The 27467-nt window shown below is 44.8% G+C and overlaps 2 protein-coding genes across 3 annotated transcripts in view; both read right to left on the reverse strand.

The window, feature by feature from the left end:
- The window catches only part of LOC101428943 (intelectin-2), a 399980-nt gene that overhangs the window by 184184 nt on the left and 188329 nt on the right, over positions 1–27467 (reverse strand). The window lies entirely within an intron of this gene.
- LOC105747065 (T-lymphocyte surface antigen Ly-9-like) lies at positions 7928–18651 on the reverse strand. Of its 2 annotated transcripts, XM_012528844.2 has the most exons (6): positions 18528–18651; positions 14259–14609; positions 11409–11681; positions 10779–11120; positions 10408–10674; positions 7928–8339 (listed from the first exon to the last, which is right to left on the reverse strand). In XM_012528844.2, the coding sequence occupies exons 1-6, from the start codon at positions 18625–18627 to the stop codon at positions 8260–8262; spliced, it is 1413 nt and encodes a 470-aa protein (XP_012384298.2). In that variant the 5' UTR covers positions 18628–18651; the 3' UTR covers positions 7928–8259. The 2 variants fall into 2 exon arrangements, with proteins under 2 accessions (XP_012384298.2, XP_058165950.1); XM_058309967.1 differs by lacking the exon at positions 10408–10674.

The raw sequence follows: 27467 nt of genomic DNA on the forward strand, positions 1-27467 counted from the left end.
AAATGAAACAGCTCTAGGCATCCTATACCTCCCCCTGATCCTATAACTGTAAGCAAGGTACCTAGCATCTCCGAACCTCAGTTTCCCCATCTATAAAATGTGGATAATAATTTCTACTTCATAGGGCTACAGTGATATTAAAGGTAATCATACACATTAAGGCTTTAGTAGAGTGTTTATTACATAATAACCATCCAATGAAAGTTACTTAGCAGTAAAGGAGACCACAGGTTAATTATATAGATTCCATTCAGAACTGGGTCTTGAGACCTTTAAGTATAAAGAGCAACTGAAGACCTGGGCACAATCAGATAATTGAAATGTTGAGGCATGTGATTGAACAGTGCTCACAAAAGAGCTAATCTTGCCCTCTATTTCATTTATTCACCCAATGTACCTTCCAGAAGGTTCTGTCTAGTGATGGGACAGGAAGGGGAACCCACACGGTCTGGCCACAGAGACCCAGCTCTGAGCCACTCCTCAAATCTGCCTTCCAGCAAGTGCTGGGAGGTTCACAGACAAAGAAGACGTCTAGTTCCTCCACCCAAGGCGCAACCAGTTTTGTGGGAGACGCAGGCATACATGGCAGAGGGTTTTAGTCAGCAAGGATAACGGGGATGCAGAGTGTAGAAGGAAATGGGGTCAGTGGTTGAGCAAAAAGAGTCAAGCTTCAATCAGCATCGAGGGTGCAGATAATAAAAGTCTTTGAAGGGAAAAATAATGTTTTAGGGGAACCATTGGTTAAAAACCAGGAGAGACTCTTTTTTGCCAGGTCCTAAATTAATGAATAGGTAATAAGGAAACTCCAAAAGCAGACATCAGTCAGAAGGGTTTTCTTCACAAAGCTCCTCTTGGTGAAATAGTAAACATTACTTCTATCTTTTTTTTAAAGATGTATTTATTTATTTATCCCCCTTCCCCTCCTCCCATCCTGCTATTTTTGCTGTCCATGTCCATTTGCTGTGTGATCTTCTGTATCTATTTCTCTTCTTGTCTTCTCTTTTATTTTTCTCCTCTAGGATTCACCAGGATTCAATCCTGGGGAACTCTGATGTGGAGAGAGGTTCCTGTCAATTATGCCACCTCAGTTCCTGTCTCTGCTGCACTTCACCTTGACTCTCCCCTTCGTCCCTCTTTTGTTTTGTCATCATCTTGCTGTGTGACTCTCTTGTGCAGGCATTGGTTCACCATGTGGGCACTGGCTCTTCGCACAGGCCCTGGCTCACTGTGCAGGCACTGGCTCACCATGCAGGCACACCTCCTCTTCTTTTTTCACCAGGAGGCCCCAGGGATCAAACCTGAGTCCTCCCATATGGTAGGCAGAAGCCCTATCACTTGAGCCACATCCACTTCCCAGCCATTACTTCTTGAGCTCTTTTCTCATCTTCTTGCAAGTGGCACCCCCTTTCTTAAACTGTCTCACCCATCTGAGCAGCCTACCCCATCACTGTCTTAAGTGAGAAAGACAAAGCAAGATTTTTGGGGGGGCAAGCTTTTTGAAATTAACCTTGGGGCTGCTCCCCCTTTCTCCATCCCCACCTTGGCCCAGAAAAGTATGCTATCACTAGAATCAAAGATCATTTTCAATTAAACAGAATACTGGAAGATATACTTCTATTGAATGGAGTTTTCAGATAAAGTATTTTCCTATTGACACCTTACTCATCTTGCAAGACCTACTCTGTTGAGACTGTTTTGACTTTACTTCAGACATAGCTCAGAGATGTTGCTGATTCTGTTCCAGTCTACTGCAATAAAGAGAATATCACAGTAAAGTCACATGAAGTTTTCGGTTTTCCAGTGCATAATAAAAGTTATGTTTATGCTGTACTGTAATCTATTAAGTATGTAATAGGGGAAGCAGATTTGGCTCAACTGAAAGAGCATCTGCCTACCACATAGGAGGTCCAGCATTCAAACCCAGGATCTCCTGACCCATGTGGTGAGCTGGCCCGTGCACAATGTTGATGCACGCAAGGAGTGCCATGCCGCTCAGAGGTGTCCCCCACGTAGGGGAGCCCCAAGCGCAAGGAGTGTGCCCCTAAAGGAGAGCCGCCCCATGGGAAAAAAGCACAGCCTGCCCAGGAGTGGCACCGCACACATGGAGAACTGACGCAGCAAGATGACACAACAAAAAGAGACAACAGATTCCCAGTGCCACTGACAAGAACGCAAGCAGACAAAGAAGAACACACAGCGAATGGACACAAAGAGCAGACAAGGAGGAGGTGGGAAGAGAAGTAAAAATAAATCTTAAAAAAAAAAGTGTGTAATAGTATTCTGTCTAAAGAATCAATGTATATACCTTAATTTAAAATATTTTACTGCTTACAAACTGCTAACTATCAACTGAGCCTTCAGCAAGTCATAATCTTTTTGCTGGTGGAGGGTCTTGCCTCAGTGTTGGTGGCTGCTGACTGACCAGGTTGGTGGTTGTTGAAAGCTGGAGTGGCTATGACAATTTCTTAAAACAAGACAACAGTGAAGTTTGTCACAAGACTGACTCTTTCTTCACAAATGAGTTCTCTGAAGTATGCAATTCTGTTTGATAGCATTTTAGCCACAGTTGAATTTCTTTCAAAATGGGGTTGATCCTCTCAAATCCTGCTGCTGCTTTATCCACTCAGTTTATGGAATATTCTAAATCCTTTGTTGTCATTAAAATAATGTTCACAGCATCTTCACCCAGAGTAGATTCCATGTCAAGATACCTTTTTTTTTTTTTTTTTTTTGCTTATCCCCACAATAAGCAACTCCTTATCCATTCAAGTCTTATCATGAGATTGCAGCAATTCAGTCAGGTCTTCAGGCTCCCACTTCTAATTCTAGTTCTCTTGATATTTCCACCACATCTGTAGTTAGTTTCTCCACTGAAATCTTGAACCCTTCAAAGTCATCCATGAGGGTTGGAACCAACTCCCTCCAAACTCTGTGAATGTTGTTTTTACCTCCTTCTGTGAATCACTTATGTTCTTAATGACATCTAGAATGGAGATTCCTTTCCAGAAGGTTCCATTAGAAGAATCACTGTCTATGGCAGCTATACACTTATGAGACATTTTTCTTAAAAAATAAGACTTGAAAGTTGAAATGACTTGATCCATGGGCCACAAAATGGATACTGTATTAGCAGGCATGAAAACAACAGTAATCTCATATATCTCCATCAGAGCTCTTGGGTAACCATATGTGTTGTCAATGAGCAGCATGCTTTGAAAAGAGTCTTTTTTTTTTTTTTTTCCTGAGAAGTATCTCAACGGTGGGCTTAAAATATTCACTAAACCAGGTTGTAAACAGACATGCTATCATCCAGGTTTTGTTGTTTAATATATAGAGTACAGGTAGAATAGATATAGCATCATTTTTAAGGGCCCTAGGATTTTTTGGAATGGTAAATGAGCACTCCTTCAACTTAAAGTCACCATCCGCATTAGCCCCTAACAAGAGAGTCAACCTGTCCTTTGACACTTTGAAGCCCAGGCACTGACTTGCCCTCTCTAGCTAGGAAAGTCCTAGATAAATCTTCTTCCAATATAAAGCTGTTTGATCAACATTGGAAATCTGTTGTTTAGTGCGGCCACCTTCATGAGTCATCTTCACTAGATCTTCTGGATAACTTGTGGCAGCTTCTACATCAGCACTTGCTGCTTCACCTTACACTTTTATGTTATGGAGACACCTTCTTTCCTTGAACCTCATAAACCAACATTTACTAGCTACAACCTTTTCTTCTGCAGCTTCCGCACCACTCACAGACTTCATAGAATTGAAGACAGCACCTTGCACTGAATTAGGCTTTGGCTTACGGGAATGTTGTGGCTGGTTTTATCTTCTATCTAGACCACTAAAACTTCTTCCATATCAGCAGTAAGGCTTGCTTTGCTTTCTTATCATTCATATGTTCACTGGAGTAGTACTTCTAATTTCTTTCAATAACTTTTCCTTTGCATTCATAACTTGACTCTTTGACAAGAGGATTCACTTTCAGCCTAGCTCAGCTTTCCATGTACCTTCCTCACTAAGCTTAATCATTTCTAACTTTTGATTTAAAGTGAGAGATGTACAAGTTTCCCTTTCACTTGAAAACTTAGAGGCCATTGTAGGATATTAATTTTAATTTTGGGTAATTTCAATCTTGTGGTGTCTCAGGGAATAGAGAGGCATGAGGAGAGGGACAGAGACAGAATGATGATTGTTGGAGCAGTCAGAACACAGAACATTTATCGATTAAGTTCACCATTTTATATGCGTGCGGTTTGTTGTGCCCCAAAACAACATCAGAGACGACTGATCACTTAACAGATATAATAATAACAGAAAAGTTTGAAATATTGTGAAAATTACCAAAATGTGACACAGAGATACAAAAGTGAGCACATGCTGTTGGAAGAATGGTGCTGATAAGCTTATTCAACGCAGGGTGCCAGAAACCTTCGATTTGAAAAAACACATCTGGGAAGCCCAATAAATGAGTTATGCTGGTAGTTGAACTGAACTTATAGACACACAGAATCTTTTAAGGATCACCTAGTCCCCAACTTCAGAGACAAGATATCAGAGAAAGCCAGCTCATAATGCAACTTAGTGGCAAAATCAGATTTTCCACATCACACAGCAAGTTCTGGGTCAGCTCACTGTTGCCCCCTCCTGGCTCCAGCTGGCAAACTATTTAGTACTATGGCCAATTTAGTCCATTTTTTTCAATAAAATATAAAACTTTTGAAAACACCTGCTTTTTAAGATTTATGAACATTGGAAAAACAGACAGTGTTCCTATGGAGTAAGGCTGCCAACAGGTACCTACTTTTTTTTTTTAAGATTTATTTTTTACTTTTATTTCTTTCTCTTCCCTTCCCCCCCAGCCCCGGCCCCACCCCCCCATGTCTGTTCTGTGCCCATTTGCTGGGTGTTTTTCTTTGTCCACTTCTGTTGTTGTCGGCGGCACAGGAATCTGTGTTTCTTTTTGTTGCGTCATCTTGTGTGTCAGCTCTCCGTGTGTGCGGCACCATTCCTGGGCAGACTGGACTTTCTTTCTTTCGTGCTGGGCAGCTCTCCTTATGGCCACACCCCTTGCTTGTGGGGCTTCCCTACGCGGGGACACCCCTGCGTGGCAGGGCACTCCTTGCATGCACCAGCACTGCTCATGGGCCAGCTCCACATGGGTCAAGGAGGCCCGGGGTTTGAACCACGGACCTCCCATGTGGTAGATGGATACCCTATCCACTGGGCCACGTCTGTTCCCCGGTACCTACTTCTTAAAGTCGTCTAAGAGAAGAATATGGAATAATTTATAATCTGGAAGGGAATCTAAAAAGAGTACAGGGCAAAGAATGACTTAGAAGGCAAAATGTAATTGCCATAAGAGGCATGTAAGACCCACAAAAATAAGCATAGAAAGGATATATAAATACATATATGTGCACACATATACATACATATATATATATCTGAATTTGTGCCCATTTCTGAACTTTGCTATTTCTGCATAATTTAAAACAAATAAGAGCAGAGGTACAAATACTTCCAAAGCAGACCAGAACTATGGGCTAGGCTAGAGAGATATAGATGGATTCCTTCTCCAACCAAGATTTTAACTAATTTGCTCATTCATCCTTTCTTCATTCATTCACTCAGTCAACAAACATTTAGTGAGCACCTACTATGTGCTTTGGTCAAATGCATAAGATGAAGCAGAGATGACTCGAGCATAATCCCTAATATCAAAGAACTCACATCTGATAGGAGAAGCAGATGAGCCAACAAGCAGCTAGATACAGTGTGAGTCTAAACAGAGAATTCGGAAACAGGGAAGAGGGAAGTCTTTAGACAAGCTGCGGTATTTAAACCAAGCCTACCAGAATGAGTCAGGCAGGTAGGCAAAGAGTATAAGTTATGACTGTGGTGTTTAAACGGCTGCTGTTCAGGATGTAAAGAGGGGATAAAGCTGTAGAGAGGCCCACTGTGGAAATCTGTTTATTTTGCAGTTAAGAAAAGCTAAGGGGGTGTTCCAACAATTTGCTTCTGCATAGTCTGAACTATCAGCTTTCCTAGGATGGTGTTAATTTTCGCCTGAGGGTCAGTCACCCTCTGCTAGCTCAAACCACACTTGCCCTGCCACACAGCAAATACCAGTTGCTTCACGTCGGCAGGCGGGAGACCCTCAGATACACACAGTCCACACCTCACACCTAAAGCAACCTCCAGTTAACGCCCACTTGTGTGGCTGTTGGGAAGGACAAGGATTTGAGCCTTTCCTTGTTCTGGGGGAATCTCGGGGTTTTCAGTAACTCAGGACCTTTACCATCAGGAACTAGCCTCCCATTTTCTACCCTGCCCAGGATTGGGGTCTGGGGTAAAGCATTCCATTCCCACAAGACATTGGTGACTTCTCCAAGATGACTGAAAACAGACACTGAACTAAATCTGCCTCCTCCACATACCAATGCCAGGCTACAACCCATGCAGTTAAGGGGTCTGGTTCCCTTCAGATGCAAATGGTGACACTGTGACATAGGTTTGCATTTTCAAGTCTGGATGTTCAACAGCTGTGCTTCCTTTCAGCGATCCTGCTACTTGGGGTGCATGATTGGTAATTGTGTGGGGAAGAGGCAAGAGAACTGACGGTCCTGGAGCTACCTTCCCCAGCTATGAAATTTTTATTATCTTTTAAAATAAGCCTAAATATTAACTAGTTAGTGTGTTGAATTATGTTGAGTGCATAACTGGAGCTCAACTTAGTGAAAAGATAGCCAAGTGTAATTACATTTATATGTTTCATCCACAATTTGCTGGTTAATTGCTGCCTGTTTGACACTATTCACTCTTGCTGCTGTCCTCTTTCTCAGAACCCCGTCTCCAATGTCTAAGTCTCCCTATTTCCTTCTAGTCAGTTTCCTAGACCTTCGAATTTTCCTTTTTGGTTCTTTGTCTCTTTGTATATGTGGGTTTTTGTTGTTGTTGTTTGTTTGTTTTTTTGGGGGGTGAATTGTTTGTTTTTTTTCCTTTTTAAAATCCCAGTCTATAAATTCCCTGTCACGAGGTGCCAGCTGGGTGCCTGACAACATGCTGGCTCGTTCTTGGATCTCCTCTTTAGGAGGTACCGGGAACTGAGCCAGGGAGCTAGCACATGGGAGGCAGGCGTGCTTCCACTGAGCTATGCCCACTCCATGATGTGTTTTTAATATTTTAGATTTTCCCAAAAATTACATATATATGTTAATACATAGATTAAAATTCAACTAGTGCCTTAAGACTTACATAAAAACCAGCAGATCTCCACCACATCCTATCCCAGACGGCAGCTCCCTAAAGACAGCTGCTGTCAAGTCTTTGATCTGTTTCTTCTGATATTTCCTTGATTATTCAAAGCAGTGCATTTTGTCTGCTTTTTCTTGGTTTTAGACATTGTACATTGACTTCCCTCTACGGGGATAAGTATTTGACTCTCCTATCGTCTTGCCCGCCACATTCCCTCTACGAGCCTCAACACTCAGCCTTTCCACCCAGGATAGTTATGTCATAAATTAATGACAAATTAATATTCAATATTTATGAAAACACACCTTTACATTTCAGCCACGTAGGTATTATGACTCCATTGCTTTCACACAAATCCTTTGTTTTCTGTATAGTTGATAATGCCCTATTTTTAAATGTGCTTATTATATATATATGTTACTGTGAAACTTTTTAAAATGTTGTCGAACATGTCAGTGATCAAGCCATCAAGCCATTCCATCTTTCCTGTGCCCTGCGAGGTAACAAGTGTTTTGAGAAAACTGAACTGGGCACACTGATTATGAATAAAAGGGAAGATCGACTTAAGTGTGGTGGTCAAAAAGCTGCTCCAAGGAGGTGGCATTTATGCTGAAGCTGGGCCCTCTGCACCCATTTACTTAAACATCAGCCAAAAAGTCCATAAAACACATGCAGCAAACGATAATTTTATTTACCTTCTTATGTTTGAAATCACTTAATTTTTCTTGAATGAATAAGGCCCCTTTTCTTTATGAGCACTTTAAAACACAATTAAACAAAACATGGATATTTTAAACATAAGATATGCAGTCGTTTCTTGATAATTCTGAGCTCAGCATGCAAATGAAATGGGTTTAATGCCTTCATCAATGTCAATGTCTCTCTCACTCAAGCCCGGAGATGCTGGCATTGGGGGCTCCGTGTGCAAAGATGCTTTATCTCTGTATCTCAGAGGGTGACCACTTTCTTGCTTTCCTCCTCAGGCTTTCTCCATGGTCGGGGTCAAATCAATTCAATTCCCAAAGCTCCAAGGATCAAAAAGAAGAGAAACTCTTTCCTCGGGGAGCAGGGTAGGATGGAGGCTGAATGAATGAAGACCACAGGTTAGGAATTGGTAATAGGAAGAGAGAAGTACAAGGAAGATGGAGATACAAGGGGAGGGATTTTCAAGGAAGAAAGGCCAATGGAATAGAGGAGTTGGCTGGGGGCCTTTTAGGAAGCCAAGTATGAGAGAACTGGCCTGGGAATGGAGTGAAATGTCCCCCAGGCCCCATAGAGAGAGAGGGATAATGAAACTGGTTATGTTTTCTTGGGTACCTTAACACCCAGCACATGATGCTCATGAAGTACTGGCCAGGCCCACTTTTTTTTTTTTTTTTTTTTTGAATACCTGTCACATAATCTGTATTGGAGAATCAGAGAAAAGTAAGAAAGGGCTCTGCTCACAGTTCATTGGAGAAGTCACATAAATGTCAAAATGTGTCTTCCTTTACTCTCCTAAAGTCCTTTACTAGGGCTGGCTAGCCGGCAAAATGGTTCAGAAACCAGTTAGATGTAGATCTTGGTGATTCCCTGAGGGCTGGGAATTTATTCAGACCCCTTCTTCACTGTATCTTCAATGACCAGAGCAGCCAGGCAGGGCACATGAAAGATGCCCAGGGAAGCGGATTTGGCTCAACTGACAGAGCGTTCACCTACCATATTGGAGGTCCAGGGTTCAAACCCAGGGCCTCCTGACCTGTGTGATGAGCTGGCCCACGCCCAGTGCAGATGTGCTCAAGGAGTGCCGTGCCTCACAGGGATGTCCCCCGTGTAGGGAAGCCCCATGTGCAAGGAGTGCGCCCCGTAAGGAGAGCCGCCCAGCACGAAAGAAAGTGCAACCTGCCCAGGAGTTATGTTTTCTTGGGTCCCTTAACACCCAGCTCTACACACGGAGAGCTGACGCAGCAAGATGACACAACAAAAAGAGACACAGTTTCCTGGTGCTACTGACAAGAATGCAAGTGAACACAGAAGAACTCACAGTGAATGGACACAGAGAGCAGACATCAGTGGGGAGGGGAGAGAAATAAATGGAAAATAAATCTTTAAAAAAAAAAAAAAGAAAGATGCCCAATCCATACATGTAGCTCGAACAAATGAATAGAGGGTAAAATATTTATACTAAGATAGTCGACAGACATGATAGGATTTCAAGCTGAAAAATAAGACAAGCATTTCTTTAATTTAGAATTAACCCTCAGGCAGCCATCAGGAGAATGGCTAGAAGGGAGCCTAGAGAGGCTAATTGGAAGGTCCTGCTGTGGGAAGACATGAGCAATGGCAGGGAGTGGAGAGGGAAAGGGCGGCTGGGGGTGACGCCAAGCTTTTTGAATGACAGAGGGAAAACAAGAGAGGCCTGAGCACCACGCAGCGTGAGTCCTGAGAAGGACTGAGGTCAGTGAGAAGAGGTACCAGGCGAGAGCAGCCCCAGTGGCTGAGGAGGGCACATCGGCCACGGCACATGCTGCAGAGAAGCCAAGGGAAACAAGAGATGAGGAGTGACCAGTGAATGTGGCAGCCAGGATGTCACTGGTGGGGAAAAGCAGCAGCAAGGGGTTCAAAAGTGAATGGAGAGAGTGAGCAGAGACAACCCTTCCAAAAGTTAGCTGAGAAAAGAAGAGAGACAGGGCATGTTTGAACCAAGATGTTTTCCTCTCATGGCCTGTGCCTGGGGCAGGGGGAGCCAGGAGAGGCCTGAGAGCCAGAGGAGCACATCCTCAGGTCTTGCTCAGAGCTCAAGGCAGGGGTGGGGGCTGAGGACACAAATTAGGGCCAGGCCCCTCCAAGGGGGCCTGGGATCCCACCTCTGTGGGTTCTGCAGAGCTGAGACTGAGTGGAGCTGGGGAAACACCTTCCCTCAGGGAGTCCCAAGCCAGAGCTGGTCCTGTCAGCAGCAAGTGCAGGCACAGGGGACCTGAGACTGACAGATGGAAGGTGGACAAAGGGAGGCCCCTGGGTGGCCAGAGAGTACTCATCTCCTGGCACCCCAGAGACACTGCCTACTGCCAATTAACCCTATTCCTCCTTTCCCTCAGTTGCTCCTAGAGTCCTGAGGAAGGCGGGCAGGGAGCTGAGAACGTGGAAGGAGAGTTCACAGAAGAGGCTTACCTGAGCAGAGAGGTCGAGTGGGGATGGAGTGGGAGCTCTGGCTGACAGGGTTCCTTGCGGTGCAGTGGTAGCTGTCACTGTCCCCAGGTCTCCAGGAGGCACTGAGAGTGGTTCCCCCATGGGACACAACTGCCTCCTGGCCATGGGGGTCCCAGCTGTACTGAACATCCTCTCCAGGCCATTCCAGAAAGCAGGCCAGAGTGATGAGGCAGGTCCCATCCCTGACCAACCGGGAGCTAACAGTGATATTGGGTTCCTGCAGCCTCTCTGTGCCAAGAAGGAAAGGTTCCAACTATGAGAAGGCTCTGGTCTGATGCAGCAGGGGAGGGGAAAGGTCAAAGTTCAAACTAAGGGCCCTCCATCCCACTCACCATAGACACGGAGGGTGAAATCTTTGGTGATGTTGACAGGGGGAGAACGCAAAGTGATCCGGGCTGTATAGAGGCCAGAGTCCTGCAGCCTCAGAGGGCTGATCTGCAGAGCAACGCCGCGGCGGGGCGCACTCAGCCGCCCGCTGTAGGGGCCCTGGGTCTCAGCAACCAGAACTGGTTTGCCTGCTGGTCCTGGCCGCAGAACAGCGAGGAGCCCTGGAGAGCTCCAGGTGACGCTGGTTGCCTCCTGCCCCGCTGGGACCTCCAGGGGCAGAGTAGCCGACTCCCCGAGGGTGCCGACCACGAGCTCCCCCACAAGGTCTCCTCCCAAGGTTCCTGGGCCTGCGTGCAGACAGAGGGAACTGCAGCCAGGTCCCTACAGGTGGTCTCCTCCGGCCTCCCCATCAGCCCCTTGCGTCCTCTCCCACATCCAACACCGCGCTCGGCACTCTCACGCCTAGCCCGCCCCAGCCCCCAGCGGGTGTTAGCCCCGCCTCCCCATGGGTGCTAGCCCCGCCTCCCCAGGGGTGTTAGCCCCGCCTCCCCAGGGGCGACAGGGCACGGGGACTCGCTTCTCCATCCGCTCCAGAGTGGCTGCGCAGGGAGGGTGCAGGCTGAGGAGCCACGTACCTGCGCAGAGGTGCGACACTGCGACGGGAAGGGAGCTGCTATTACTGACTGGGTTCTTGACAGTGCAGGTAAAGGTCGGAGCACTGTCCCCGGGCCTCAAAGAGACACCGAGGACAGACCCTCCTTGGGACACCACGGTTCGGGGCCCCAGGGGCATCCAACTGTAGGTCACAGTGGCGCCTCGGCTTTCCGCTGCACACGTCAGGACGATGACGCAGTCTCCATTCTCGCCCCTCCTGGAGCTGAGTGTGACCCGGGGCCGGGCCAGCTGCTCTGTGTGCAGAAAAAAAGAAGAAACTGGTTGCTGGGAAACCGCGGCAGATCTCCCCCTCACGGGGTCCCAAGGCTGGCGCCGCCCAAGACCCTGCACTACCCTGAATACACATGGTCAATAGCTGAGGCAGAATCTGCCTGCATCTGGCCTGGTGCTTTGAGCTCTACCAAGTGTTGTCACTTAATATCTCATTTGATTCCCAGAACAACCCTAGGAGGTAAGTAGGGCAGGTGCAATTACCCCCTCCATTTCAACTTGCCCAAAGTCTCATCTAATAAGTCGTGAATCCAGGTCCCAAATCCAGGTGGATTTGACTCCAAAGCCTGGGTACCTGCCTCTGCATTGAATCGAGACTGTGTACACACAGGTATGCATTTTTTTTGCAATTAGCTCTTTTTCAGATGAACAGGGCTCTGAGGTTTCTCCCACCTCTGTTGCCTTCCCTTGATTGGTCCTCCACTCCCTTCCCCCCAGACCCATGCCCAGATGCTCTCCTTAAGGTACCACGTTGCTAGTACTTGCCTCCCTGCCTCCCTGGCCAGAGCCAGGACAGGCATCCAGCCTCAAGAGCAGCAGCAGAGACCAAGGTCAACTGCACAAAGCCACTGCATGTGAGGAAGGCTGCCTGCTTTCAGCCTCAGCCCTGGGGCCCACCCGACAGCAGCCCCCAGGACTGTGGATAGGCACTCCCAACCCCGAGTGTCCCTGGGAGAAGGCAACTGGGCGTTTCCACTGTTGAGCAACTACCTGCCACCTCATGCCAGTGAATCCCTGGGATCCAACCCTTTTCCCCTTTGACTTCTGCAGGCTCTTCTCTCCTCAGCGTTCTCTCCAGTCAAGGCAGATAAATAAGGTGACGTCCCAGAATCCCCGAGACCAGGGCTCAGGGCACAGGGTCAGTGTACCCATGTTCTCTCCTGGCTCTGTCCTGAGTGTGTCACTCTTCCTCTCTGAGACTCAGTTTCCTCCATCTAGAAATAAAAGACACTGTCTGCTGGCAGGACAGTTGTGAGGCTCAAATGAACTTGAGAAACACCTTGGAAAGGATAAAACCCTAGCCCGTTATCACTCTTGTGGGCTGGAGTGGCAGCCGCAAAGGCAGGGCCCTCTGGAAGGCTGCGCACACTCATCAGTCAGCACAGCCCTGCCTCCTACCCAGAACCCACCCTGACACTGCTGCCTACCAAGCTGGTCTGCCCAGGGTGTTCCTGATGCCCATCAGCATGGCTAGAGGGGCTCTCCCACAGCTCTGGGCCCACCCTTGGGAACAGTCCTACCCCAAGTCCTGGCATCCCCCTGCCTCAGTGCCCCACGTCCTGCTGTGAGGAGCAGGCCCAGCAGCCCAAGCTGATTCATGGCAGAAAGACTTTATCCCCAACCATGTGAACCCCAGCCAGGGATCCTTTCCATCCTCCCCCACGAAAAATAAAGAATAATAAAATGTCTTGATCTAATGGAAATATTTCCATTCACGAAACCCAAGGAAAGTGTCTGAGAAGGTTCCCTGCCTTCCCTCCATCAGTTAGTTTTCTCACATCCATCCTTACTCCTTTCCTATCTTTCCTACCTACCTCCTTTAAGGCACAGCTCCACCTGGTGCCCAGCAGCCATGCATATATCTACATAGAGCACCCAGGCAGAGGCTGGAACCCCAACTAATCTGATTCTTGGCAATGCAATATTAGATCCTCCTGGAACACGAGAAGATGGGTGGCCTCAAGGCCATCTCCCACGCACCCCTATTTTCTCTAGCAGGCTGTCATGAGACAGTTTCTCATTGCCTCCAGGGTCCTAGCGAGGTATGTGACTTCCTGCCTGTCCCTTTGGAATAGAACTTCAGGACTTAAATCCACTTATCTGCGGTCTAGAGCAGCTCCTCAGCAAAGGGGCATCTCCCATTGTGGTCACTGGCTCCTCTTAGATATGTGGGCTAGGGGCCTGGGGAGCTGGCACCTGTAGCTACTCTTCCTTTCCCCATCTATGCAGGTAATAAACTGACTAAATCTAAAAATGGCCCATTAGTTCTTCACCAGCCAAATTGGTCAGGACTTGGCCTTGTTTGATGCTGAGTAATTGACACCCACCCCTGATGTTTCCTGCTTAAACAATCATGGTAATAATAAATTTTTAAAAAATCATTATTTTTTAAAAATTGCCTAAGGAATATGATAATAGCATTCCATTTTACCTGTACAGAGCTTTACAAAGTTCTTTCACATGCATATTATTCTCACAAGAAGGTAATATTCCTATTTTAGCAATAAGGAAGCTCAAGGCCACACAAGTAGGTTGTAGCAAAACTCAGGTCTCAGGACCTGAAATCCTGTTCTCTGGACCTGAAATCCTGTTGTCTGTCCATCTCATATCTAGGAGTTCTGCTTCAATTGGCTTGGAAAAGGTCCTGAGCCTTGGCATTTTTCAGGAGAGTCTCCCAGGTGATTCTTCTTTACATGTCTTTTTTACAGGGAGCATATATTACCCTTGTAATAAGAAAGAATTGTAACTGTAACTAAAAGGGTAGTAAGGCTATAAGAAATGGCTGAAAGTCTGCCTGCCGCCATCCCCAGGACACTCACCGTAGACTCGCAGGCTGTACTCCTGGATGTGGGTGATGTGGGACGCCCTCAGGTAGATGTGGGCTCGGTAGGGCCCTGCATCCTCCCTGCTCAAGTTGCTGATCTGCAGGGAATGGTCCGGACCCACGACACTCACGCGGCTCTGGTACCGGGTTTCTGCCTGGTAAAAAGTGACTGTTCCTCCAGCATCCACCAGGGTCGCTGTGGCAAATGCTGTGGGGACCGAACGGGATGTCCAGGAGATGCTCTCCACCTGCTGTCCTGGCAGCAGCTGCATGGGCAGAATGACAGATGCCCCTAGTGTTCCAGTCACCACCATGGGGGCTGGATCCTCTGTGGAAGGTCCTGGCCCTGCAGACACAGAACAGAAGCTTCAGAGAAAGCCTGACGAAGCAGGAGGGCCACAAGCATCCTGAGGGCTGGTCAGCTAGTGATCATTATCCCCAGTTTATAGATGAGAAATAGTGACCCAAGTTTAGAACAGAACTAGAGCATAAAGCAGTGCCCTTGGCTTCATACCAAAAAGGTCTTCTTCAGTATTTACCTCGTGTAGTTGACATATCATTAAATAACGACATGAATGACGCTCTAAAGGGTTGCAGGTGCTGAGTGCAATGGAGAGTTAAAAAAAATTCTTGGGCGGTACCTGTGAGGATGATTCCTGCTATTGCTCTGAGCCACTCTCTAGCCCATCCATGGGATAGGGCCAAACTCATTCAGCTTAGCCCCATCCAGTGGGAATTGCCTTGCGGTACCCCCCAGAGTTGCTGGTCCAGCCACCTCCGAAAGAGAAGTCCGCTCTTCAGAGGCCCAGCAGGATCCCTGCAGATGTATCTTCCTAGGGCAGGAGGCCACACCAGTTTAGGGGTGGTCAGTGAGACCATCATTTCGATACCAGTCTATAACACTGTTGGGGATTGAATCATGTTCCCCACAAAAGGCATGCTCAGATCCCAATCCCTGGTCCTGTGGGTGTAAACCCATTTCTAGTAGGACCTTTGAAGATATTAAGTTAAAGTGTGCCCAAACTGAGTGAGGATGGACCTTTATCCAATATGGATGAAGTCCTTATAAGCAGAGGAAATTAGACAGGAAGAGAAGTCACAGGAGCAGCCAGAAGCTGGAAGTCAATGAACCTGGAAGAGAAGGGGGAAGATGCAGCCTGGTATGTTGATGTGATGGAAAAAGTCAAGGAACCCCAAAGATTGCCAGCTAGCCAGAAGATACCAACCCTGGAAGGAAGCAAGCCTTCTAGGCTTGGAAACCATGAGCCAATAAATTCCTGTCATTAAGCCAAGCCTTTTTGTGGTATTTGTTTAAGCAGTCAGGAAAACTAAAGCATAGACTTTGCAAGAAGTACTTAAAGCACTAGTCAGATTGCCTGAGGTCAAATCCCTGCTCCAATTTGTACTACTTGTGTGATTCTGGGCAGGTGACTTAACCCTTCTGAATATTTTCTCACCTGTGAAATAGGGAGTGCTATCTTCTGGGATTCTGTAAGGATTAAATAAAATAACACCAGTTTAAATGCCTCATTATTGGTAATATTATATCACTGGAATAAATGGCAAACACACCTTTTTCTCACTCTCACCAAAACTAGTCAGTCTCCTTGCAGTGAAGTAAAAATCACTCACCATTAGCATGACCCATCTCAGAGTATTTTTCAACACAGACTTACAGTTCCAGGAGGCAGGAAGTCTGAAATGAACCAAGGTCTGCTGCACTGTTGTTTAGAGAGAAGGGGCAGCAGGGCTCAGGGAGGCTCAGGGAGGCTCAGGGAGGGTCCTGATTTGAACGTGGTGTATTAATCAGCTAAAGGGGTGCTGATGTGAAATACCAGAAGTCTGTTGGTTTTTATAAAGGGTGTTTACTTGGGGTAAAATCTTACAGTCACAAGGCCCTAAAGAGTCCAACTCAAGGTACCAAAAGAGGTACTTCCTCACCCAAAGTCTGTTGCCATGCGTTGAAGTAAGATGGTGGGCAACATCTGTGAGGGTTCAGTCCTCCTCTTTCCTCTTAAGGCTCCTTGGTGCCAACTCCTTCCAACCTCAGCTGTAGTTTGGAGGGCTCGTTTCTTTCTGGGCTCAGCTGCTCTGGGCCCTTCAAAAGGTCAGCTGTAAACTATCAGGCGAGTGGCTCCTCTCTCTTCCCAGGGCCTCTGCCGTGTCTGTGGAGCTCCCTTCCTCTGTATATCTCCTTCTGTGTACCTATTTCTGTGTTTCTGGTTGAGTATCCATTTATATAGACCACCAAGGGTGTGGGGTCTCACCTCTGAGTCACCCTAATGATGTGGTCAAAGCAAAGCCCTAATCATAACATAATTGAATCAAAGACATCTCAGCTGAATCTAATACAATCAAAGGCTCTCAAACCCAAAGGAACAGACCAGTTTACAAATATAATTAATATCTTTTTGGAATTCATAAATAATATCAAACTGTCACACCTGGGATCTGGTATCACCAACTACATCGTTGCTTCTAGTTTGGGTGGAGAGGCTGTTTGCCAAGGGTTAACCCAAGAAGTGTTGAGGCAATAGCTGGGGTGACCAGGAACGGGAGGATGGTAGCTGTCTTGTGGGAATGTCCAGGCCAAGCGCGGGGGAAGTGTACCATCCTGGTGCACCTACCCCAGAATCTCCTTGACCTCCTGCTGCTCATTTCTTCCACAGAACTATTCAGGCTCCACCAGGAGAATTGTGGCAGCCCACAGCAGGGTCACAGCCAGAGTGGTATGGACACCAGAAAGAACTTCTCTCCTCCAGCTGGGCGTGGAGGGCGGGGTTGGTGCACGGTCCCTGAAATCTAACCTGGAGGAGTGTGTGAATGTATCCTTGAATAAGCAGCTTTGCTGGCCTTGGCAGCAACTCCTTAGGCCCAGGTCCAACGCTGCTTTCTTTCTGGAGCCTTAAATCTGAGTTCCCTATTTCTGATCCAGACATGTCTTCCCCGGATTACTTCAGCCTATGTTTTTGTTGGATGGTTTTGTTTTAGGAGGAAGTGGGAGCCAGATGAATCTTACAGAATTGCAACCTCTTGGTTCCTGTTCTGTGACTTTGGTGAGGAACCGTGCGGTTCTCTGAGGACTTTTCTTGCATTCTCATAATTGGGGCTGCACTAATGTTTGGGTTCAGAAATTACTAGTCGTGTGCTTGGAAGAAATCACCCAATCTCTCTGAACCTCAGTCCACCATCTGTAAAAACCTGCCTTTTCTTTGTCACAAAATTGTTATAGAGATTGGGATTTTTAAAATTTGGGTAGAAGTTTGTAAACACATCCAAGGAATTCACCAGCATGCTAAGAGAACACCCTAAAGGCCAGGGTAGGGGCAACCCTGGAGGCAGGTGACCTTGGTGGCCAATGCTAGCTGGTTTTCCCCATAAAAGAGAATTTACAGTGAAAGCTTGAAATTCTGCAGACTAAGAGCAGAACTCAGCCCCTGGCCGTGAATTTTTTTTTTCCCTATCTGGTTGCATCATCATCTTTTCAAGGAGGTCCTGCACCTATCTCCGCACCATGCTGCGCAAGTCTGAGATGCCTGTTTTTCTTTTTCATCTTTTTTTGCCAGGAGTTCCCAGGGATCAAACCCGGGTCCTCCATGTGGTAAGTAGGAGCTCAATTGCTTGAGCTGCTTCCCCCATGAATTTCTAAAAAGCAATGTTCCTCTTGCCTCTAGTCCCAAGCCCACCTCCCCTAACTTCTCAGGTCCTTGGGAGTTGAAGTGAACAGTAGGAATCCAAAGAGACAGGCACTGCTGCTAGCTACCAGGTCCGAGATCCCCTACTGAAGTCAATTAGAGGACACAGAGGGCCCAGTTCATGATGAAGGTGATTCTCAGGCTGGCAGGAGAGAGAGGAGGAAGAAAGAGATGGAGGATGATCCAAAATATTGCATCCCTATGGGACCTTAAACACCTGAATGTTCCAGGAAACATGCTCAGAGTGGCAGGGTGCAGAGGAGGGGAGTCCTGGAACTGGCTGTGGCTGCTCCTTTTTCTCATACCCCACTGTTTAGCCTGTCTGGAAACAACCAGTCTCCTTGTGATGAATTAGTAGAAGAAATATGGAGGTGACAAGGATACAGTCTAGGCCTCCGCGGCCTGAGATTAGAGGGCATTCACATGCATGCATGCACACGCGCGCACACACACACACACACACACACACACAGAGGAAGCATTGTCAAAGACAGTTATCCATTTCAAGAATAAACCAATGTGCAGGGCAAGTAGCAGTGCCCGAGAAGAAGTGGGAGGGGCGGACTTACCAATGAAAAGACCAAGGAGGAGAAAGAGCCACCATAGAGAATGTCCCATAATATTCAGCAGCAGATCCGCCTGTCTCAGGACAGTGGATGGACCGTGCATGCGTAAATGTCAGCCCACACACATTTCCTGTTTTCAGCACGTCACTTTAAACACATGTAGTTTTTGGTCAAAAGATGAGAAGATAAGGAAGCATGGAAGGAAGAAGTGAGCTATTTAAAAGCCAAAACCCTTTTTTAAATTATTTAAACCCTCCAGAGGTCCCCCACCCCCTGCAAAACTAAAGTCTAGGGTCAGCATCCTGGAGGACAAGGCTCTTCATGATCTGTTTGCTCCTTGCCAACCTCCCTGGCCTCATGTCCCATCATCAAGTCTTGCACCTTGGACTCCAATTCACCGCAAACTGCTTCTAGATTCTCTACACACGCCCTATGATTTCTCACTTTTGTTACTTTACTCATAGACTCTGACTTATTGGATTTTCCACAGCCACCTACCTCACCTACCTCAGTCTCATATCCTCCCATTCCCCACCAAAAGTCAGCACCACCCTGGGAAACTCTTCCCTGAAGCCCCAGGCTAGCATAGGTGTCCTCATCTCACCTGTGCTTACCTCTGTCTTAACACATATCACTGTACATAAGTATCTGCTTACTTGTACATTCTCCCCAGTAGACTCTCAGCCCTTGACGAGATCTCAATTCCCAGTCACTAGCTCAGCATCAGCACATATTAGCTCCTACATGCTTGATGAATGCACGGGTGGACATGGAGTCAGCAGGCAGAGTAAGAACAAGCCTAGAACTGCCCAGGGACAAGAGGGCAGAAGGCACAGGCAGTTGACTGTAGCTTCTTTAGCACAAAAACAAGGCTGGATAGGACCAAAGGGCAAGAACTTTGGGCCCTCTCCTACCACCAAGGACAAGGTCATATTGTTTTGCCATCTTGCACTTTTGGTGGTGTGGTAGAGGGAGTTGCATGAAAAGGTCCTGACCCAGCGATGGATGGAAGAGAGGGGAGCTCGGAGAGAGTATGGAGCTCCCTTCCCCACCCCCCACTGCTCCATACCTTATAGTCCCGATGACAGGCAGACTCTGCTGATGCTGGGTGGCTGGTGTCTCCTGTCCAAACTCCTAAGCTCAGACCCTGGAAAGAATCTCCCTGCACAGGCAAGGCCTCCAGGGTTTGGAGGCCAGGAGCACAGCAAGACTGAAAGAGGACCCTGGGGCTTTCAAGAAGGTCACCAGTAACCTCCAGTTGGTCACACCCTGTAGACCCTTTGGGCCTTATTTTATGTAATCACCATGAGGAATGTGACACTGAGACCCTCCCTGCTTGAAATACTCTCCTCTCTTCCTCCCGAAAATACCACACTTATTGGGTTCTCCAAATTCATTTATTTAACATATAGGCATTGTACTAAGAACTGGGGATACAAAGATGAAAGGAAGTCTCTAAAATCACTTTGTTCACAGTTTAGTGAAAAAGAAAGTCATGTCAATAGAAAAATAAAAGTAATGCAGGGAAGTGGATGTGGCTCAAGCACTTGGGTGCCCACTTACCACATGGGAGGCCCTGGTGCCTCCTAAAGAAGACGTGCAGACAGTGAGCTGACGCGACAGGCTGGTGCAGCGAGCTGATGCAACAAGCTGAGACAATGAAATGACTCAACAAGGAGACATTATGAGGAAACACAGTGAGAGACACAACAAGGAGGGAGCAGAAATGGCTCAAGCAATTGGGTGCCTCCCTCCACGTGGGAGGTCCCAGGTTCAGTTTCTGGTGCCTCCTAAAAAGAAGATGAGTACACAACAAACAGACACAGCAGACAGCGAGCGCAAACAATGAGGGGGAAGGAAAATAGATAGATAGATAGATAGATAGATAGATAGATAGATAGATAGATAGATAGATAGATAGATAGATAGATAGATAGATAGGTAGGTAGGTAGGTAGGTAGATAGATAGATAGATAGATAGATAGATAGATAGATAGATAGATAGATAGATAGATAGATAGATAGATAGATAGATAGATAGATCTTTTAAAAAAATAAAAGTAATGCAGAGTGGTTTAACCTTGGAACTGGCTGCCAGTGAGGTGTGGCACCATATCTGGTTTGAATCCTGCTTCTGCTGCTCACTAGCTGTGTGGCCTTAACAAAACACCAACCTGTCAAAAAGAGTTCTTTGTAATTTATTTTTTTGAAGATGGTTTTTGTGCACAGAAAAAATTATTTGTAGAAATTATTCCTTTTAAGAATTGATACTCAGTTTATTAAGAAAACAATTTTTGAAAACCTAGGTCAGTCATAAACTGAGCTCAATTTACAAATCATATTACTCTATTTGCAAGCTGACAAATTTTAAAAACTTTTTAGGGGCTGTTGAAACTATTTGACTCCTTTTTACAAATTTACAAGCTGACTTCTTTAAAGACTTTAAACCTCACTAATAAATTTAAAAGGAAATGTTTAATTTCCTTTTCAGTATTTTAATCAAACAGGCTTTCCCAGATATTAAAGAAGGCTTATAAATCTAATGCATTAAACTTATAAATATGGTAATTCTTATGTTGTCTTAAATTTTCAACACTGCATGTAAACTTAATGAGATTTCCAATTAAAATCACAAATTTAAATCAATTACTAGTTCAAATCAGAATCATAAAGTTGACTAACAAGCCAAATTTCTTCAAACAAAGCATACCCCTAAAAGTAAAAATATTACCTGATTATATTAAACATATCTGTTCTTAATTATTTATCTTTCCAGGGTCTAAAGATTCATAATCACAAAGGAAACAATTATGCCATCCAAATCCCAGTCATCTCATCTGGCACCTTCTCAACCAGCAAAGGTTGCTCAATGACCAGAAATATCACTGAGATGGTTTTTACTTGCTCTATCGGTGCCCTCTAAAAGGCTGGTCTCATAACCCGTATCCCCCAGATTCAATTTGCACACTATGACGTCATCTATTTCCTCCTTCTCCTGTAGCTACAGCACTTGATTAGCTGTTGTTTTCCCTTAGCTCTAAGATATTTAACTGTCTTTCCATCTAGGTGTAAAGAGCTTTGAACTTGTTGAAATTCTATTTCTTTTTCATGTTTTTCTGATGTGTAGGAGTGTATAGATATTGAAACTGAACCAAAGGGGATAAGGATTTTTAATGTTTTAATGTTGCTAAATTTTGTCCTCATGTTATCAAGTGACCCCCCCCACCAACAATGTTTGGGAATACAGTTCCCTGTATTCTTGATAACAATGTGTTATCAAACATTTTTATCTTTGCTGAACTGGTTATTTAAAATAGTATTTCATAGGTTTATATTTTTCTTACTATGAGTGAGATGAGCACTTTTTCATGTTTCAGAGCCATTTGTATTCTCTTTTCTGTAACTCTCTGTTAATATCTTTTACCCATCTTTCTATTGGGTAACTTGCTCTTTTTCACTTTTTTTTTTTTTAACATTTTATTTATTTATTTATTTATTTTTTGCCATATTTGCCCTCTTTTTATTTTTTATTATTTTTTTTTATATTTATTTATTATTATTTTTTTTAATTACATTAAAAAAAATATATGAGGTCCCATTCAACCCCACCGCCCCCGCCCCCCACTCCCCCCACAGCAACACTCTCTCCCATCATCGTGATACATCCATTGCACCTGGTAAGTTCATCTCTGAGCATCACTGCACCCCATAGTCAATGGTCCACATCATAGCCCAGACTCTCTCACGTTCCATCCAGTGGGCCCTGGGGGGATCTACAGTCTCCCGTAATTGTCCGTGAAGCACTATCCAGGACAACTCCACGTCCCGAAAACGCCTCCACATCTCATCTCTTCCTCCCGTTCCCCACACCCAGCAGCCCCCATGGCTACCGTTCCCACACCCATTCCACATTTTCTCTGTGGACATTGGATTGGTTGTGTCCATTGCACACCTATGTCAAGTGAGGGCTTAGATTGCACATGGGTACTGGATGCACTCTTCCCGCTTCTAGTTGTAGACACTCTAGGCTCCATGTTGTGGTGGTTGACCTTCTTCAACTCCATGTTAGCTGAGTGGAGTAAGTCCAATAAGTCAAAGTGTAGGAGCTGAAGTCTGTTGAGGCTCTGGGCCTGGGTGTCATATTATCAGTCCAGAGATTCAAATCCCCTACATATATCTTAAACCCAGCACCAACTACAATTCCAATAAAGTAGCATGCAAGTCTTGTGAAAAGAGATCCCCTCTGAGTCCATTTCCATCACGCAGAAACACCAGCTCCAAAGAAGGGCCATCTGTCATGGCAGTGAACCCCTTCTGCCATGACCATAGAACCCGTGGGTCTCTTTATCCCTCAAAAGAACCAATACCTGGGGTTGTATCTACCTTATCTGTCTCTTAGACTCTGTCCAGTTGTACATAGGGGTATTCCTTCTGACAACCTCCAGACTCTTTTTTAGAGACTCACAGCCTTATAATCTCATTTCTCCTTTCCATTTCCCCCTTACATTAGGTCAAACCGCTTCCCGAAGTCATGTTATTATATGTAGACAGGTATATTCTGCTGTTCCGCATTGAATCTTTAATTCAAGGTCATTTTCTAGTTGCTTCTTCAGCTGGTATGTGGTAGTGATCCCTCGGTGCCAGGGAGGCTCATCCCCGGGTGTCGTGTCCCACGCTGGGGGGAATGCATCACATCTACACGCTGAGTTTGGCTGTGAGAGTGGCCACATTTGAGTAACATGAAGGCTGTCAGGAGGAAACCCCCAGGCACAATGCTACTCTAGGCCTTGTTCTTATTGCAGGTGCATAGGCTCAAAAGTGTAGCCATTAGTATCAAGAGCCCACTGTTGGGCCCTCCTTCCTTCCTGGTTCTTGCCGTTGCACCTGGAGGATTGCCGCTGCTCTCCCAGGGCCCACAACAGTGACCCCCCGGCCAGGAGCCCAGTACCCCCCCAGCTGTTGTTTTTAATTGTTTCCACTATGAGTATAGACATTACCATATACCCTGGGCATATGCCCTGTATAACTCCCTGTCAACCATATATATCCTGTCAATAACATCCCATATCAGTATTCCTCCGCTGCCATTGTTGAACCACTCTGTGATCCAAAACTTCCCGTAAAGTGAATCCCAACATAATGTCAGCTTCAGAAGAGTCTTAGATCACCAAAATTCATATATACAATATACAGTATTTCCCCAGATCCACCATAAACCTTTTCCCTTCCACAGCAATAATCTTTTAACTTATTCATATCATATTTCCTGAAACTGATGTACAGATTCCGAAACTATAGTTTTCAAACAAGGTAACATTTGTGCTTACTATGTGGTCCATACTTTAGGTTGTACAGTTTTCTAAATTTTTTAGTTATCCTATGTTTTGTCTTATGGTTTTCATTATTAGTCTGTCGTCCCCTATATGTTTTTGGTGTAATATTAGCTGTTTTATATTCATCCTCGTGTACTCTCACATAACTCCTCTTTTGCCCCCTTATTTTCCTTTGTTCCATCCATTGCACGTCCATTTCCCCCTCCCCTTAGGGCCCACAATGCCTGCCAATCTAATGCCCTGGGAGCCGTCCTTTCTCAAGAGAGATACAGTTCTCTCTATTCGACGGCATTAGTCTTCCCCAGGATATGGGTCCACCCCACCCAATGGTAGAACCCACCTTGGCAAAATGAGCCTTCAGCTATTCCCTCCGGAGTCCGTCCCGCATCAGACCATACCCCCTGGGCGTCCTAACCAGGTAACCCTCCTACTTATACTTTGATACGTTTTACTCAACATTTAGTTCTCAATGAACTTCTGGCACTCTCCCATGTTTGTATGTTGCCCCTCCCTCCCACCTATTTCTTGGACCATATTACCCCTCTTCCCATCCCCAGCCCCCCTCAAACCCAGAAAACCCCACCCGAAGGTAACCCCTTGCCCCCATTTTGTCCCTTCTTTGTGCTCATACTTACCCCCAGCTCATCACAGATTCCACCCCTACAGACATTAACTCACAGCCTTCCTCCACCCCCCAATTTCCAGTAAGCCACTTTTCCAGACTCTAGCTCTCTGAGGCAGTTAACTTATTTCATATCATTGAGGTCATATAGTATTTGTCCTTCAATGCCTGGGTTGCTTCACTCAACATAAGATTCTCAAGGTTCATCCATGTTATCACGTGCGATTGTAGTGTATTGGTTCTTACAGCTGAGTAGTATTCCATTGTGTTATATACCACATTTTATTGATCCACTCATCTGTTGATGGACTTTTGGATTGATTCCAACTTTTGGCGATGGTGAACAATGCTGCTATGAACATTGGTGTACATATATCGGTTTGTGTCCTTGTTTTCAGATCTGATGGGTATATACCCAGCAGTGGTATTGCTGGGTCATATGGCAAATCTATGGATAATTTTTTGAGAAACTGCCAAACTGTCCTCCAGAATGGTTGGATCCTTCTGCATTCCCACCAGCAATGGATGAGTGTTCCCCTTTCTTCACATCCTCTCCAGCATTTGTATTCTACTGTTTTTTTCATGGCTGCCAATCTTATGGGAGTAAGATGGTATCTCATTGTAGTTTTGATTTGCATTTCCCTGATAGCTAGGGATTTGGAGCATTTTTTCATGTGCTTTTTAGCCATTTGTATTTCTTCTTTGGAGAAGTGTCTGTTTAAATCTTTTTCCCATTTTTTAAATGGGTTGTTTATCTTTTTGTTTTCGAGATCTATGAGTTCTTTATATATGCAAGTTATAAGTCTCTTATCAGATATATGGTTGCCAAATATTTTCTCCCATTGTGTGGGTTCCCTTTTTACTTTCTTGACAAACTCCTTTGAGGTGCAGAAGGCTTTAATTTTGAGGTAGTCCCATTTATCTATTTGTTCTTTTGCTGCTCGTGCTTTTGGTGTGATATTCATGAAGCCATTTCCTATTACAAGGTCCTGTAGATGTTTCCCTACACTGCTTTCTAAGGTCTTTATGGTCTTGGCTCTTATATTTAGGTCTTTGATCCATCTTGAGTTGATCTTTGTATAAGGTGTGAGATGGTAATCCTCTTTCATTCTTCTACATATAGCTATCCAGTTCTCCAGGCACCATTTGTTGAATAGGCCATTCTCTCCCAGTTGTGAGGGTTTGGTGGCTTTATCGAATATTATATGGCTATATACATGAGGTTCTATATCTGAACTTTCAATTCGATTCCATTGGTCTGTGTGTCTCTCCTTATGCCAGTACCATGCTGTTTTCACTACTGTAGCTTTGTAGTATGTTTTGAAGTCAGGAAGTGTGATTCCTCCTATTTCGTTTTTCTTTTTCAATATGTCTTTGGCTATTCGGGGCCTCTTTTTATTCCAAATAAATTTCATAGTTAGTTTTTCTAGTTCCTTAAAGAAGGCTGTGTTGATTTTTATTGGGATTGCATTGAATGTGTAGATCAGTTTTGGTAGGATAGACATCTTAATAATATTCAGTCTTCCTATCCATGAACAGGGAATATTCTTCCATTTATTTAGGTCTTCTTTGATTTCCTTGAACAATCTTGTATAGTTCTCGATGTATAAGTTTTTTACCTCTTTAGTTAAATTTATTCCTAAGTATTTGATTTTTTTATTTACTATTGTGAATGGTATTTGTTTCTTGATTTCCTCCTGATCTTGCTCATTATTGGTGTATAGAAATGCTACTGATTTTTGCGCATTGATCTTATAACCTGCAACTTTGCTAAACTCATTTATGAGTTCTAGGAGCTTTGTTGTAGATCTCTCAGGGTTTTCTATATATAGGATCATGTCATCTGCAAATAATGAAATTTTGACTTCTTCCCTTCCAATTTGAATGCCTTTTATATCTGGTTCTTGTCTCAGTGCTCGAGCCAGTACTTCCAAGACAATGTTAAATAGGAGCGGAGACAATGGGCATCCTTGTCTTGTTCCTGATTTTAGAGGGAAGGATTTCAGGATTTCACCATTGTAAACAATGTTGGCTTTAGGTTTTTCATATATACTCTTTATCATGTTCAAAAAGTTTCCTTGTATTCCGATCTTTTGGAGTGTTTTTATCAGGAAGGGGTGCTGTATTTTGTCAAATGCTTTTTCTGCATCTATAGATATAATCATGTGATTTTTTTCCTTCGACCTGTTTATATGGTGTATTACATTGATTGATTTTCTTATGTTGAACCATCCTTGCATACCTGGAATAAATCCCACTTGGTCATGGTGTATAATTTGTTTAATGTGTTGTTGAATACGATTAGCAAGTATTTTGTTAAGTATTTTTGCGTCTAGGTTCATTAGAGAAATTGGTCTGTAATTTTCCTTTCTTGTGGTGTCTTTGTTTGGCTTTGGTACTAGGGTAATGTTGGCATCATAGAAGGAATTAGGCAGTGTTCCTTCTGTTTCGATTTTTTGGAATAGTTTCAACAGGATTGGTGTTAGTTCTTTCCGGAATGTTTTGTAGAATTCCCCTGTGAAGCCGTCTGGCCCTGGGCTCTTCTTAGTTGGGAGATTTTTAATGACTGATTCTATCTCTTTGCTTGTGATTGGTTTGTTAAGATCATCAACTTCTTCTTTCGTCAGTATGGGCTGCTTATGTATTTCTAGGAATTTGTCCATTTCCTCTAAATTGTCATTTTTGTTGGAATATAGTTTTTCAAAGTATCCTCTTATGATAGTCTTTATTTCTGTGGGGTCAGTGGTGATATCACCTTTCTCATTTCTTATTTTGTGTATTTGCATCTTTTCTCTTTTTTTCTTTGTTAGTCTCGCTAAAGGTTTGTCAATTTTGTTGATCTTCTCAAAAAACCAGCTCTTGGTCTTGTTTATTTTTTCAAGTGCTTTCTTATTTTCTATTTCATTTAGTTCTGCTCTTATCTTTGTTATTTCCTTCCTTCTTCTTCCTGTTGGGTTACTTTGTTGTTGTTTTTCTAATTCCTTCAAA

Source organism: Dasypus novemcinctus, chromosome 13 (assembly GCF_030445035.2).
Source record: "Dasypus novemcinctus isolate mDasNov1 chromosome 13, mDasNov1.1.hap2, whole genome shotgun sequence".
Taxonomy (NCBI): Eukaryota; Metazoa; Chordata; class Mammalia; order Cingulata; family Dasypodidae; genus Dasypus; species Dasypus novemcinctus.